Source organism: Hoplias malabaricus, chromosome 1 (assembly GCF_029633855.1).
Source record: "Hoplias malabaricus isolate fHopMal1 chromosome 1, fHopMal1.hap1, whole genome shotgun sequence".
In the NCBI taxonomy this organism is placed as follows: Eukaryota; Metazoa; Chordata; class Actinopteri; order Characiformes; family Erythrinidae; genus Hoplias; species Hoplias malabaricus.
In genome coordinates, this window is record NC_089800.1 from 28,723,874 (window position 1) to 28,740,160 (window position 16,287).

At 39.4% G+C, this 16,287-nt stretch overlaps 1 protein-coding gene across 1 annotated transcript in view; it reads right to left on the minus strand.

Moving 5' to 3' along the window:
• The window catches only part of st14 (ST14 transmembrane serine protease matriptase), a 47,396-nt gene extending 34,235 nt beyond the window's left edge, over positions 1 to 13,161 (minus strand). Inside the window, exon 1 of the mRNA XM_066661342.1 lies at positions 12,932 to 13,161. Within this exon, the coding sequence (XP_066517439.1) occupies positions 12,932 to 12,949 (18 nt within the window). The 5' untranslated portion in view covers positions 12,950 to 13,161. The remainder of the gene's footprint in view (positions 1 to 12,931) is intronic.
• Positions 13,162 to 16,287: the final 3,126 nt, after the last annotated feature.

Consider the following 16,287-nt stretch of genomic DNA (forward strand, 5'->3'; position numbering starts at 1 on the left):
GCTTGGTAAGTTGACCCATTGGGTGACAATTGTGGCCAAAGGAGAAGCATATACTATTTTTATCCAATGGATACATTTCTTCTGGAAAGGCTTTAGACTATACTGAGGAGTTGAACATTGCTGCTTGGATTTGATGGACTTCAGCTCAGGGAAGAGTGAAGAGCTCAGGTACTGAAGTCGAATAATTAGTTCAGGATCACAAGCCCAATGCCAAGGAGCTTTATACACTGCTGTTTTCACTTGGTATTGGGCATGGTGATTTTAGGCTGACCCATTATACAGAGATTATACAAGCTGTGTGTCCACTGTGGAAAAACTGTGTCCACAGTGAGCGCACCTTAATAGTAGCTAGATTCTTGGAGTCTTTTTCAGGCAGTTTGATCCCCTTGTTCTCTTGTATTGTTGTGGATCTCCATTCTTTCTTTCACTCCACTGGACCCCCTCCTTTCTTCCACACACAGCTGACTCCACTAAAAGAGATCTAATTGTCCATAAATCACTCCTCTCCTTACTGCAGTGCTAATACTGCACAGTGGAAGCAAACTGGGACCAGCCAAGATTACAGCAAGCATTTCTTAACCCCCCACACACACACACACAAACACACACACACACACACACTTTAATTCCATTCCCCCAACAACACTGGTAAGAGAGGGTGCGATTAGTTAGCGATCTGTGTGTGTGTGTGTGTGTGTGTGTGTGTGTGTGTGTGTGTGTCTAGGCCGGGAGGAGTGTCATTAGGGAGAGAGAATTACTTTGGTATTAAATCAATTTGTCAGATGCACTGCACCCTTCAGATCGGCCTCAATTACAGCAGAGCAGATGATGATAACTCTCCGCAATTAAAGGCACTCCTCCAGCCGCCACTGCAGAAGCCTAATTGGGGTTTTTTAATAGTAATCATGGTGGTGAATTAAGAGAGTCATTGGGGAAAAGGGTCACTCACTGCTTTGGGGCTCCGCCATCACTCACCCTGATCACCGTCTAATAAAACCATTACACACACACACACACACACACACACACACATAATATAAACTCCTGTACAACACACACCTCCCTCACAACCCATCCGTCAACAGCTCCATCACTCCCTCATCTCTCTAAAACCACCCCACTCTCATTCTTCTCTCCTCTCTCCCCCCTCGGCCTCTCCGTTTCTAACTATCTCACTCAATTTGACCAACTACTGGTGAGAGTTAGAACCCTTGGGTTTGCTTCAGTTCAACAATGTGCACAGACGGCATTAAAAATAGATCCATCATAAAAATCCATTAAAGAAAGTATCTGGTGATGAATCAAATCTTGGAATTTATTAACTTTTCCATTTTTACACCAAATGTAGTAAATCAGCCGAGACGTGTTTGGTTTAATAAGTTTGCTTCTTTTGTTTGACACAAATTACAAAGCTAACAGGATTGGAAACAGTGATACAGTCACGATACATCAGCTGTGATATTAGACTACTGTGATAATAACATTCAGCAATATGCATATACACTTTCTACATTTATACATTTCCAATTTCACCCACTAGGAGTGTAAGGAGTACGTTTCCTCCAAGACCTCCAGCACCACTGCATCTTTTTAATCAACTGGAGCTCAACACGCTTAGAGGAGAACGTTAGCTAACAGACCTCTGCCTTTTCTACTTTCACTCTGAATGAGAGGATGATATTCAAAGTCCTCTTTAAAAAGGGGAAAAGTTATGAAAAAAGTGAACCGAGCAAAAACGGCTAAAAAGCAGAGCTTCTGCTCCTTGCTCCACACTGCTGAGTGCTCGGGTCGGGGGTGAACAACGAACATCTCCTTATCGTTTAAAGGAGCAAGTGCTGAAACCAGACGTTTCATCCAGGATTATCACAGTCAGTTATATAATGTCAGAAACAAAATATATTACTTTGGACACATTTTCCATTATTGTAGTATTTTGACTCCAGAATAACAATAAAGATGCCAGACATGAGTTGGCTGATTTTATATATTTGGGCTGGGGAACTACTTCTGTGAGTAGACATGCTATATGAAGCCTACAGAGCCACTGTGTTAAACAGCTGTAAGAATACACAGCCATCAGCCCTATGTTAAAATGACAACTCTCCTGTGGGATCCCATTTTATGAAGCATAAACCAGTTCATTAAGGGACTACAGAGCAATCTTGTTCTTTATCTCAGTAGAGGTCAATTTATAGAAAACTTTATAGCCAGGTTCATAAATATTGCTTGCTGCATCTTGGTGGTAAAAGCAACCTCATGAGCTTCTGAGATGCCAGTGGACAGAGATAACACCGTGAGACTGTACGGTATTGTGTAAATCTGAAATGCAGGTCAGTATTCAGGGAGTGGCTCCCTGAAGTAAAACTACACACTTCTGTTTAGCACAGCGTAAACAAACCTGCTTAACAAGATAAAAAAAAAAGAAAACACCCACTATGATGCCTTGCATTTGCATGAGGTTCACTGAGCAGTTTGTATCTGCTCTTAAGGAGTGCTGGGTGGAGGAGGCTGCCAAAGATACTTTCTTATTGTGCAATCATTGTAGGTGATTACATGTCAAAATTCACTATGATCACATCCTCATTCACTCATACATTCATTCATTCATTCATTGTCTGTAACAGCTTATCCACTTCAGGGTCGCGGTGGGTACCCGGAATCATTGGGTGCAAGGCAGAAACATACCCTGTAGGAGGCGCCAATCCTTTACAGGGCGACACATATTCACACCTATTGACACTTTTTTGAGTCGCCAATCCACCTACCAATGAGTTTTTAGGCCATGGGAGGAAAGCGGAGCACCCAGAGGAAACCCACGCAGACACAGGGAGAACACAACAACTCCTCACAGACAGTCACCCAGAGCAGGACTTGAACCCACAACCTCTAAGTCTGGAGCTGTGACAGAGACACTACCTGCTGCACCACTGTGCCACCCCCTTGAGAAACTATTTCAACAGTAAAACTAAGAAACATTGTGAGGGAATTATGTATATAAAAGGTTTTTTTTTTATTGAAAATACAACACGTACGCAACAATATATTTTTATCTTCCTTTGTTTATCCCCAGCTTTCACTGAATTTTCACCCCTATTATCAGTCGTGTCCAGTTCTGTCAGTGAATCTCCCACTTCCAGCCTCGGGAGGGTGAAGGCAAACATTTGCTGCCTTCAACACACAAGGCCAACCTACCGCTTCTTTACAAACTGCCACTAATGCCACTCCACTGAGCGTTACATCACATAGGAGAGTGAAAAAACTGCTCCTGTCGGTCACATCAGCTGACAGATGCCTGCGCTAGCTAGCAGTGTTGACAGTGATGGGGCAGAGCACCCCCTATCTCCCCCCCAGAGAGCAAATCCAAATGTGGTCTCTAAGACTTTCACCTTGATTCGACCTGCGATCTCCTGCTTATAGGGCCAACGCTTAGAGTACAGCACCACAAGGGGTGCTGCAACAATATTTTATTATATATTGAATTAAATGTGTTCTCTTTGTGTCCACGTGGGTTTCCTCCGGGTTGGCAGGTGGATTTGCGACTCAAGTGTCCATAGGTGTAACTGTGTGAGTGAATGTGTGAGTGTATGTCGCTCTGAGAAAGAATGGCTCCTCCTCCAAGGTGTATTCCCGCTTGTGCCCATTGATTCTGGTTGCAGACAATGAATAATAATTCAATAATGAAAAAAATAATTAAATGTATTAATCGAAACTGCGGGTGGCACGATGGCACAGCAGGTAGTGTCACAGGGTTCAAGTCCCGCTCCAGGTGACTGTCTGTGAGGAGTTTTGTGCGTTCTCCCCGTGTCCATGTAGGTTTCCTCCGGGTGCTCCGGTTTCCTCCCATAGTCCAAAATGTCAATAGATGTGAATGTGTGTGGCCCTGTGAAGGACTGGCGGCCCCTCTAGGGTGTGTGCCTGACATGCACGCAATGATTGCGGGTTGTTTCCAGACCCACCATGATCTATCATGAGGAAGGATGCAGGTACAGAGAATTTCATTTAAAGAAATAAGCACCTACACTCGTCAATATGTCCATCATGTCCCTCTCATATCTGACTCTCAGATCTTCCAGCAGAACATCAGACATTGGGCTCCAGAAACTTAAGCTTGTCTGTCTTTGGCCTGACAAATCAGTGATGTCACACTACAGCAGGGTGTTGTGAGGAACAAAGCAGCCGTGCAAGCAAGCCATCGCTGAGGCCAGCTGTGCCAGAGCGAGGAGGGATAGTGAAGGGTGGGAAAGGGAGAAATGAGAATTAGAAGGAATCCTGCAGGAGGGCAGGGCTGCAGATCTGATTCAATCGGATAACACCAAAATCTCTGACAGTGCAATCTCATATCTGCTACTCTGGAAAATTAAGATGGTGAGGAGATAACGATCCCCTGTCTGTCAAACATCCAACAAGTACAGCACTGTCTATAATCAGCTAATCTCCTAATCCATCACGAGTGCTCAGAGCGCAAAGAACCATGTCATCCCCCCGATAAAGAGCAGAAACATGCACTATATGGTCAAAACACTGTGGATGTCTGCTGATTCTCACACACAGATACCAGACAGAGGTCCAGCACTGCAGACAACAGTCACACTACTCACAGCCCTATGCTGGGGGATTTATACCTCTCCAGGCAGGGCTTGGTATTGGTTGGTACACCTGAAAATGGTCAGGAATGGTCCTGTCTAAAAATATATTAATACACATTTGATGAAAAATAACATACTCCACATACTTCCACATCAGTAACTTCACCTTCTGTAGACGTAGGTTCCTCTGCTTAGGACCATACTTACCCAGTGACCTGCAAACCATGGAAACTCTGTATTTCCTCTATTTTATTAGGAGACACATTCCAAACAATGCACTTTGAGTGCAGTAACCTATACATTTGGGGAGGATCTGGAGGATCTTACAACAAACAAACTGCAAAATGAATCAAACCAGTCAGTTTTTAGGGGTCTGAAAGTTTGGAAACATGGGATAAAATGAGTCTTTGTGCTTTTGTTCTGTGCATTACATACTGTAGACAGCAGGAACTATAGAAGGGTCCCCACCCCCTTGTCAGAATCTCTCCAGTCACTAATCTGGAGCTGTTTATGTACAGAGAGTACAACATTAAACGCAGCAAAACAAGCACAGAAATAAGAATAATGAGTAAATCAAAATGTTTTAAGCCTGTGACTTGGTGCTGCTCACTGGTCTAGTTACCAACTCTAAGCACTGCTTTCTGTGTGTTAGGTTCTGTACTCTATTGCTGTGTTTTTGTTTATCTGTTCTATCTTCAAGTGCCATTGGGTATAAGAAATGTGGTTTATCAAATTTTGTTGTTATAATTACTGTTATTGTTACAATTATTATTACATATGGCAGCATAAACATAGAGTGTAATGAAAGCCAGCATTTCTGCTCCTCACACTACACTCCCGGGCTCTCGCATTTGAAATAAACACAGGCTTGTTTTCGACAGGGGCCTAAGCTGGCCCTTCTTAACAGAGCTGAGACTGGGTAAGAAAAGTGCTGTGATGTTTTGACCAAAGCAGGTGACAGATATTCATTTAAGATCCAAGAACTGTCTTCACTTATTGAAAAGGTGGTATAATATGTCTCATTTCATTCATATGTTCCTTAACCACATTGAGCTCCATTACAGGTACAGTTTTTCATGCAGGTTGTATTTCCTCAGTGTTTAATATGACAATAAGATCAAGTTACAGAGTGGGGCTTTCCTCTGGAATAGTAACATATAATGTGACGGTAAATAATAAAATAAAATAAATTACTGTCATTGTCAAATAAAATACAAAGGCTTCTAGAAAAAATGTGCAACGTATATCTCCAAATAAGTAAATAATATTCAAATATCTCAATTGTTCAGGCCAGCTAGGGCTGGACGATATGGACGAAATTTATTTCATGATATTTTTCTTAATTGTGGTCGATATGATATAATTGTGATATCAATATGAACAATATAAAATCCACTGAAACAAGTCCAAGAACAAACAAGAAACATGACATCACCATCAAACATAAATCTATTGGCTTTGTCAATATTAAAAGCGCTGAACTGGCAACAGTAATGAACATCAGTGACAGAAGTTGTAAATAATGTACTAAAATACTGAAAATGTCATATCGTTGTTAGGCCAGGCCAGCACTAACACTACTGCAGAGATTCTGCACTGTCATATGGTCTAAACAAAGAGACCACTCAATCGGGAGTAACACAAGCTGCATACTTCCACATCATTAAGTTCACCTGGGGTAGACATAGGTTCCTCTGATTAGGAAAAAACTCACACAGTGACCTATAAACCACAGAAACACTGCATTTTCCCTGCTTTAACAAACCTGGCTAAGCTGCACCCAGCAGAAAAAAAAAACTAAAAAAAAAAGTATTATTGCTAAGACTTTATCTCAACTGATCTCCTGCTGTTGCACTTGTTTGATGCAGTTTTCAACTGACAACAAAACAGTAAAAATAGTGTTGGCTTTTGTAAAGAAGATAATTTAATTCCTGCACATGTAATTGGACATATTTTGAGAATGCTGGAATACAAACAGCAGCTCTCTCCCTCTCCCTGTGGGTGTCTTAAGAAGTTGTGTCAAATTTAGAAATTGCTGAACAGTAATAAGCATAAATTATTTATGAATTCATTTGAGAATCCTTTAGTCATTGAGTTATGTGTGAGGAAATGAAGAGAAGGTGAAATGGGAATTATTTATGAAATTAAAAGTGGATTTACTGTCTTCATTTACTCATTCACTCAGATATATAGACTTAAAAAAATAGTACAGCTTTACAGCCAGTTTCATCATAAGAGTACGTAATGGAATGGAAAACGGTGGAAGGCACGGTTCTAGACAGCAATTCTGCTGACATTCCTCTCATTGCAACAAACATGTTGAGTCTTGTAGAAGTCTTGAGTAAGTAAGATAGTTGTCAGATGTTAGATTGAATCTCTACCGAATGCCTCAATGCTGTAAACAGGTAAATGCAAAACTTTAAGGTTAACACATGGGGAAAATTATTCATTCATTCATTTTGTGTTTTTTTTTTTTTTAAATAAATAGCAAATAATAGTAACCGTGCTTTAAAAAGTGCAAAATTGTCTTCTCTGTAGAGTAAGTAATCCACTGGAGGATGTGTGTTAAGCAGCTGGCTAATGCATGGTTTAGCGTGGCTACTTACAGCTCTAAAATATTAGATAAACAAAACACACATGAAGCCATAGGTTCAGCTAAGGTAAGTACAGCAAAGTTAATCGTTTTTTGTGGATATGGCCACCAGATATCACCTGTAATCACATTTAATCACTTATGACTTTGTAAAGTGAAAAGAGCTATAAGTGTAAGTGCTCCCTCACAAAAACAAATATTAAAATGAGGTCCTAGTGAAATAATATTTTAAAGTTATTAGTAGCAGTCAGTGTACATAGTGCCAGGATAAAACATGAAGCTAAACATGAGCTACAAGTGTTTTTTTTTTTTTTTTTGTTTCCTCACTCCAAAGCAAAAGTCCCCTGCTAGAACAACTTTCCCAAGCCTTTGACAACTTTTCTATAAATGAAACATCTGTTCCTGTTAATCAGCCAAAAGCATTAAAACTATGGGTAAAGAAGATACAATAATGTCTGATTTACTTACATCGCATGCTTCTCTTACAATATTGATAGCAGTTAAAATAATTCTGGGATTTTGCTTTTGAAAAAGACAGCATTTTGTCAGACTACATTGTTATTCGTCTGCTACTGACTCTACAGCTGCAGCTAAAACAAAACAAAGCTTGATTTCTGTTTAGTCAAACATTGCTTGGCGAGTTGATTTTTTCATGAATGCTAAGTATTTTTTATTCGTGCATTTAGAGGACCTAATAAAAAACTGTAAAATGGACAAATGAACACTAGCATTGGTCTGCTTCTCAAACACGTGCAGATTTCTGTCTGAAGCTGATTGACCAAAGACTTCTGGCAGTTGTATACATTATTATCATCTTTATCACATCATTAACTGGTTTCTCTTTGTCTTTCTTCAAAGCGCATAGACAACCGTGGAAATCATATTACTGCAGAAACACACCTGCATTTCTCTATAGGGTCAAGCACATGGGGAGAAGATTACAAACGAGGGGGAGATTACAAGGACTATAATCAGTGGGTAAGTTTTCAGCCAAAGGACGTTTTATGAAAACATGTTTTAAGCCTTTAAAAACGTGGTAGATGTTGGCTAAGGAAAAGTAAACTGTCTGGAATAGTTCAAAAACGTTTCAGCTCAATCATGTTTCTACAACCAATGCAAACAGAATGCCGCAGAGGTGTAGCCGGACTTCACAGAAGAACAGAGTGTTTCCTCTGTCATCAAGAGATGGCTTATTAGATCCCCAGTGATGTGTCAGCCATTCAAGGCTTCATTGTCTGTGTGGGTGGGATGGTCCCTGCTGTCCCCTCATCACACAGCATGAGCCCAGCCTGCATGGGCATCTGTCTGCTGATGTGACAGACCTGAGCGCTCAGGGCTACCCTCTGGCACTTGGGGCTCTCTGGTGATGTTGTATTGGCAGCAGTGTGAAAAGACTGGTGGTTGACATTGCAATCTCAGAGGAAGTACATGCTTTTCTTCACCTTCCCACTGCTGGGGCTACTAGGGGGGATAGCGAGAGTTCGGCTAATAGAGTCAAAGGCTGCAAAATACTGCCCTTCACTTGTTGTCATTATATCACAGTGTTCAAAAATCTTCAGATAAATCATATGAAACCATCTGGAAAATCAAGAAATAAAGTCTGCATTTGAACACTGTACCTGCCTGACTGGCTCTATATGGAATCAATATCTTTGTAAGAGCTTTTGTAGAACCAGAAAATGACTAATAAATAAACTTAAAGACCTCCAGCTTACAAAAGAGCACTCGTCTCTGAGCATTCATTATCAGACTGCATTAGTGATGTATGCATGGAAAGGAACAAAGAAGCCAATGCTATCCTCCTAAATACACACTCGACATGAAGAGCAGCTCTTGAACTCAGAAGAGCAGAGGACTATACACTCATTCTCAGGATAAAGAACCAGGGCTGAAGAGATATAAAGCTCTGCCCAGGAGACAGTAAAGAAATGATATTAATTATAGACCTTCAGGGTTGTTATTTTTTATTTTTTAAAGCAATTCATTACTGTGGATTCTAGAAGTCCAGAGACGGCTGAATGGCAGTTATGTATGAATAGGGCAAGTTACATGTCACAACAAGTCTAAGGAAAAGTGTGACTGAACGAACTACAAAAGGGATGCGGACGAACCGTGGAGACAGATAAAAACAGAACATCTTCCCTCAAATGACTGAGCTTTTCCACAGGTGTCATTCCTGCAGAAATCTACATGGCATTACAGCTCCCAACTAACTGAGAGGACAAAGATTGCTTTAAATGGAGAATGATAATTAGAACTGAGTAAATTTGAGAGTGACACAAGCTAACTGTGACTAAATGTACTCAATCTAAAACATACTAATTATTCATTGTAGAAAATCAGCACAGATAAAACAGACTCTCCAGTATGGCTGGCCCCTTTATGCATCATAGTACTGGAAATACAACCTCTATTAATTAATCAGGTGATCAGGCAAGCAATAAATCACACTGTCCGTCTTGTCACAATAGCTATATTATTGACTTCTCATACAATATGTGGACATTTCCTGAATAGTTTTTGCTGACCTCAGTATTGCTCACTTTATTTACTGGCATGTCACCAACAGATCAGCCACTCACTCTGTTCTGGAGCTGTTATGTTGATCAGTAGGAAAACAGCAGATTTATTTAGTTCATGTTTTGCTTTTTTATGTAGAGACAGAAAGGTTTAATGTGCTCTAGATTAATCTACAATGATGATCTAGGGAGGAATACTTTGGGGAAAAGTTTTAACTTTTTGAACATTTTGGGAGGGTGTGATATAACAGGACATTCAGCAATTGGTCGCTTCTGATTGGTCATAGTTATTGACAGGAAACATAGGAGCTGATTAGGCCTTAACTAGCCAACTTGAAAACTTTCATCATCATTGTTTTTGATATGGGATGGCACAGTAACGCAGCAGGTAGTGTGGCAGTCACACAGCTCCAGGGACCTGGAGGTTGTGGGTTCGATTCCCGCTCCGGGTGACTGTCTGTGAGGAGTTTGGTGCGTGTCTGCGTGGGTTTCCTCTGGGTGCTCCGGTTTCCTCCCACAGTCCAAAAAACACACGTTGGTAGGTGGATTGGTGACTCAAAAGTGTCTGTAGGTGTGAGTGTGTGAGTGAATGTATGAGTGTGTGTTGCCCTGTGAAGGACTTGCGCCCCCTCCAGGGTGTATTCCCGCCTTGCGCCCAATGATTCCGGGTAAGCTCTGGACCCACCATGACCCTGAACTGGATAAGCGGTTACAGATAATGAATGAATGAATGTTTATGATATGGAATATAATATAAATGGCAGCTAATCGTGATTTGAAAATGGCAATTTTCCTGTTACTTCAGCCCTAGACTCCTGTGTAGCATCCTATCCAGGATGTGTATCCTGGACGGTTTCTTTATCCATCTAGACAGCATCCTGTAATTGTTCGCTATGTCACTCTACGTAACTTACAATTCAGAGGATGCTAGGTTTATGTTGGAATTTTGTGGGTTTTTTCCCCCTGCATAACGCAGCTGAAAACATAAAACAAACAGAGGTGCCGAGAGAAAAGGTGGAGAAAATGTGACGTGAACCAATCAGCTAACACCTATGTCATTATGTCATCACACCCGAATGGGTCCTGAGAAAACTGGATGAGAACAGGAGGTTGTAGAGAATCGCCATTAGAAATATGACCCTCTGTTCTCAGAACCGTTTAGCCCTGCAGTAAATAAGAAGCTTTAGTGTCAAGACCATCCTTCTTAGTAGTGTCAGTGTTTATTTAAACCTGTGGTGAAATCATTTGTCATTTCACAGCATCCCATACTTACATCACCCTATGGAGCTCACTAATCCATACTCCACAGAGTAATTAATGGTGTCCTTAAATCACCACTCTAAGCTCTGACATGGACAAATCTGATACAGAACGCAGGGTGGAAATCCTGATCAGGCCAGGAAATATGGTTATGAAACAGAGTGAAGCAATATAGCTGACCATGATGGTGTTTCTCTGTTGGGCAGCAGCTACTGCTTCAGCTTTAATGAAGTCACTGCATCTTATAATGTCCACTTGCGAGGAACCTCATCTGTGCAGTTAATCTTTTTCTTCAATAATTATATTTTATGTTGTAAAACAGCCCTTATACTGGCACATAGTGGCCTGGATGTCACCAAAACTTTTATATAAAATCTGATTTACAACAAAAAATATTAATTTAATGAATAATGCTTCGTCTGATTAGAGTTTTTTTTTTATTTAAACCTAAATAATTAAATTCTTTCATATATATTTTTGGCTACTTTTGGTGGTAAAAATAAATTTGCGGTATTATACCAGGCAAATATGGTGTAATTTCACACCCATTTCAACACTGATTTGACTTTAAATGTCTATAAAAGCCCTTTAACCCCACATGGGATCATAGTTCTGGGTCTTTGGCCAAAATACCACAAGGATCAAACAGCCCTGATCAAAATGGCCAGTTTCAGCACCATTTCCTTTAAATAATAATCTTTTAAGAACGCAGCAGTGAGGAGCAAATTTGCTCAGTTCTCTTTTTTCTCCATTTTTAATTCAGTGCTCTGATTCCTCCATGCTTGTTTTGCTCTGTTTAACATCGTCATTGCACACTCACGTAAACACAGGTGCAGCGCTGTGATTGGACAGACTAAGACTACGGGGCAGGACAAATCCTAAATCCTAAACCTAACCCTAGCACAATACTTAAGATTCAACCCCAAAATGGAATGACTAGTTTTATCCCATGCTTGATTTAGACAGCCCACCCCAAAAAATTAATAAATAAATACAAATCTTGTTTGACGGTGTGTGGGTCGGTAGGCTCCAGATCCCTAAATAAATTCTCACATGCACTGAACAGATGATTTTTTTCAAAATGTGCCCCTTTTTAAAAGATCTGGAAAAGATATAATCAAATGACGTTTGAATGTTATGGGCGTTCTGCATGAGACTGAGGAAGTGGATGTTGTCTCTATATCAATAAAGGCTTATTCCAACAAGCTTTTGGCTGATACATCTCAGGATGAAGCAGCTTTTATAACAACACATCATTGTTGAAATAAGCTTTTAAAGACATGTGTCAGTTATCACGGGAGGCTCATGCAGGTGTTTTGTAGCCAATATTGTTACTTGCTTTAAGTGGTCTGTAAAAGTCTGTCTATAGTTAGCCATTTCATTCCCATTCATGCCACTTTCATAGATTTTGTTTATTTTTTACACCGTAACCACTGAATTATGCAGACATTCCATTTGAAGTACATTAACTATTGAAATCTGGCAACCCATCACAACTCTAGTCTGACATTAACATGTTAATATACCACTGATCAGATTATCCTTCCTTCTTAAGTTTAAGAGCGATAACTTAAAATTTGATTGGCTGAAATTTCTGAAAGTACTGACCCCTACTCAAAAACAAACAAACAAACACAGAAACCATTCAAATATGGTTCATTTTATGATTCTAGTTGCTGAAGGTGTACTAGAGGAGACCAGTGACCTCTAATAGTGAGTATTATTCCAAGGCCCATCATTTTTTTACAGAGCACTACTGATGACATCCATTCAAAACAAACGTTGTGCAAACGTGGGAACCATTTAAAGCGATGAAATGGGTTTAAAAGGCGTGGTTACTGGTCGGTAAAGCGTGCAAACGATTAATAAAGTTGTTAACTTAATAAATTAAGTAAATATTTTTTCCCACGAACTCAGTCCCACACCTAAGATTTATGTCAAAAGCAGGGCTACATAGGAGAGTAAGGACTTACATAAACAGCAGAGTGCATGGTGCCTTGTTAAGCTCGGGTTCAGCTACAAAATTAAATCCACAACTAGCCCAGATATATCCGTGTATTCCTGACTTTATAGAATGGACAAAACTCCGTCAGTTCCGTCTGTCCTCGGAGCCTTTGAGGCGAGTTAAAGAGATTTCAGTGTGAAGACTCCCACTGTCAACACACAACTCAGAGCGAGTTTCATCAGTCGGGGTGTGTTTGTGTGTCACCGACACTCTCTCTCTCTGTGTGTGTGTGTGAGAGAGAGCGAGAGTTTGCACCGTGCAAGTCAGGTGCGTCATACTTCCTCATAGGTTCGTTTCTTTCTCCACAACTGTTTTCAAAATCGCTCACTAGCTCCTTAAACAGTGTACCGAATACAGCTACACCACTACAGTACAGCAGGCCCGGTATGATATGGCAGAGCAACAAGCGACTTTCTGTGGTAATTCAAATAGTGAATAAAAAAGTACAGGCCAGGTAAACATCAGCCACGTAGTGATACAAACAGTTGTTTATTTCCTCAAAAATACCATTCCACTTTAACAGACACAGAGCTTCTGAACTTAAACAAGAGAGAAAAGCGTTTCCCCACAATCGTGTGTTCCCTTTGTATTTATGTCAAGGAATATGTCGTTTTGAAGAAAACAACAAGTGTAAATTTTAATTTGAATATCCAACCCAAAAAATCTCACTCCCTCCGTTAGCTCTTATACTAAAGGCACATCTACATCGATATTGTGTAGCTGGGTTGCCTACGCCGTAGCTAGGGGGTGACGTGGGCTGGACCTCTCCGGGACGTTGTTCCAACGTTTCTGTGCAGCTGGAGGAGTCCACAACAATGAGAGAGAGAGTGTGTGTGTGTAGCCAGTAATCTAACTTTTCATTTGTCAAGCAGTTTTTTTTGCGTGTTGTTCCCTGAGCAGGAACGACTTAAACACAAATCATGTCATAATTATGAGCTCTGAACTCGTAAGCAGGAATGCCCAAGGTGGCCCTGAAGGCAGTCTGAGTACAGCTGAGCATGCGCATGTGGGCAGGTTGAGGGGAGGTGGGTAAACATGCAGGTAGGTCATGTATTTCCAGAGTTTGAATAAAAAAAAAATGGATGAGTGTTTTAATAGCCAGAAGATACCACAGGAAATGATTTATATATATTTTTTTATTATCAGAGAATATGATTTATATATTATTGGGATGTAAAGTGTAAATAATTTAAATAAATAAATATATTTAAGGTACTCTATTGTAAACATTAAAGAAAGTGTTATATTCATTTGTCAGACTCTTTAAGACACTGAATCCCAAAAATCAAATGGTGAATTAAAAAACAATGGAATATATTTTTGTACAGAGGATATATTTTTTAAAAAACTTATTTTTTTTTCATATTCTATGTTTTTATGGTCTGTGAGCCTGTTTTAGATTTAGCTGAAAGGCAGTATTTTATTAAATGCGCTGGGCATTCCTAGTTAAATTATGTTTGTATTTAAATCACCATTACTTCTGCAGTTGATATACATCATCTTACATTTACTGCCACCTAGTGTCTCACTGCGGGGAGTGGTGATCAGAAATGAAATGCATTTCATATTTAATCAGCCAAACCTCACATGTATCTGATTAATTTATTTTTTATTTTTTACATATCTGTGCATAGTCATTGTACTACATTGGATATGTATATTTTATATGTTTTTATATTTTATATATTGTTTTATTTTTATTTATTTAGTTGTAGACAGAATGCAATTCACCAAAATGTATGTTTACATCATTTTTATTAAAAAATATTTGGACTTTAAAAATATATTTCTGTATTTTTTACTGCTGTTTTATTTAAAACTCTTTTGTTTATTTTTCTATATTGAATCAATTAAAACTGTAATAATACGACATGCTCTTTTTGTAAGTTATTTTGTGTTGTAAATTTTTGTAAATGTATTTCAGTATTGATTAATGATTCATATTCTTATTATATTTTCCTTAATCAACAAATAATATTTAAAATGTCAACAATCTTTGTTTAAAGGGGAATTCCACCAAATTTGTAACATTTTTGAATTCCTGCATTAAAAAGAATAATAAATCTTTATACAAGGTCAAGAAGAGGGTTTTGTGTTAAATGCTACACTTTAGGGAAAATGATCTAGAATTTTTCACAGTGATGGTGACATAATCTTTACAATATGGTATTATGGTATAGACTTTCTGCTTATTTGTTTGCACTTTTGCCAGTAATAATAGACTGTTTTCATGATGGCGGTCTGCTCATCATGTGGAGAGAGAAAGATATTAAGATGTGTCTATGAATGCTTTGGTGTATTCACTAACCCTGTTGTTGTTTGCTTCTTTCAGTAAATGCAGGGCCTGGAGATCACACACATCTCTCCCAAATGCCCTACGGGTCTGTGTGTGTTTGACATCACCAGAGTGTAAACTTTGAGGAGGACTGCAGGCCTTAGGGCTACATTTGAGTCTGAGCTAATCAAGCTACTTGACCTGACCTGACATGACTTGAGGAACCAGACATCTGGAGAGTTTACTGTCTCCAAAACTCTTCAGGGAATGTTTGTGAATTTTACAGAAACGCTGTGAATTCACTTCTATAGTATACAATATTTTACTATACATTTATAGATAAGATTATTGCTTAAAATGTAATTGTTAATGCAAATATATTATGAAGAATAAATTAAAATTTGTTGTAGACCTGGGTGAACATGGATCATATAAATCTGAGTAGATTATTCGACAGTAACACATAGTACATCAAACCTCCCTCATTAACGTTACTTACTCAATTATGCGAACATTTTGAAAATAGGCGGAGTTTCCCTTTAAGCCTACCGATATCGTCTGTGTTCACCAGAGGGCACAGTCGAGCAACGCAGCGCACGTCAACACAATACGCATGCGCAACACAGCCTGGTTTTCACCACCCGTTTTCAGACCAGCCCAGCTCTCCTGCACTGTGATTGGTTACCAAGGGCCCGCCTTCTCAGCTGTGATTGGCTGATAACTCACAGACAAATTTTGGTATTACTTTATGAATGGTGTGTTTGGGTGAAAGTTGAAGTTACATTTTTATTACTTAGTAATAATAAAAAAAACAGCTCTTAGTTTAGGATCCACTATAAAAATGCTTTTAAATGCCTTCCTAATCTACAATTTTTAAAGACGTATAAGATGGTGTTTCTAATAAAGCGGCTGATGAGTGAAAGGACAAATCATTGTAAATAAATGACCCGAAGACAAATTGACGGTCATGTTTTTAATAATGGAAATGGTAGGGTCTGAACTAAATAACCAGGCATAAGCGTACATGACAGTATATAGATTTTAATAAA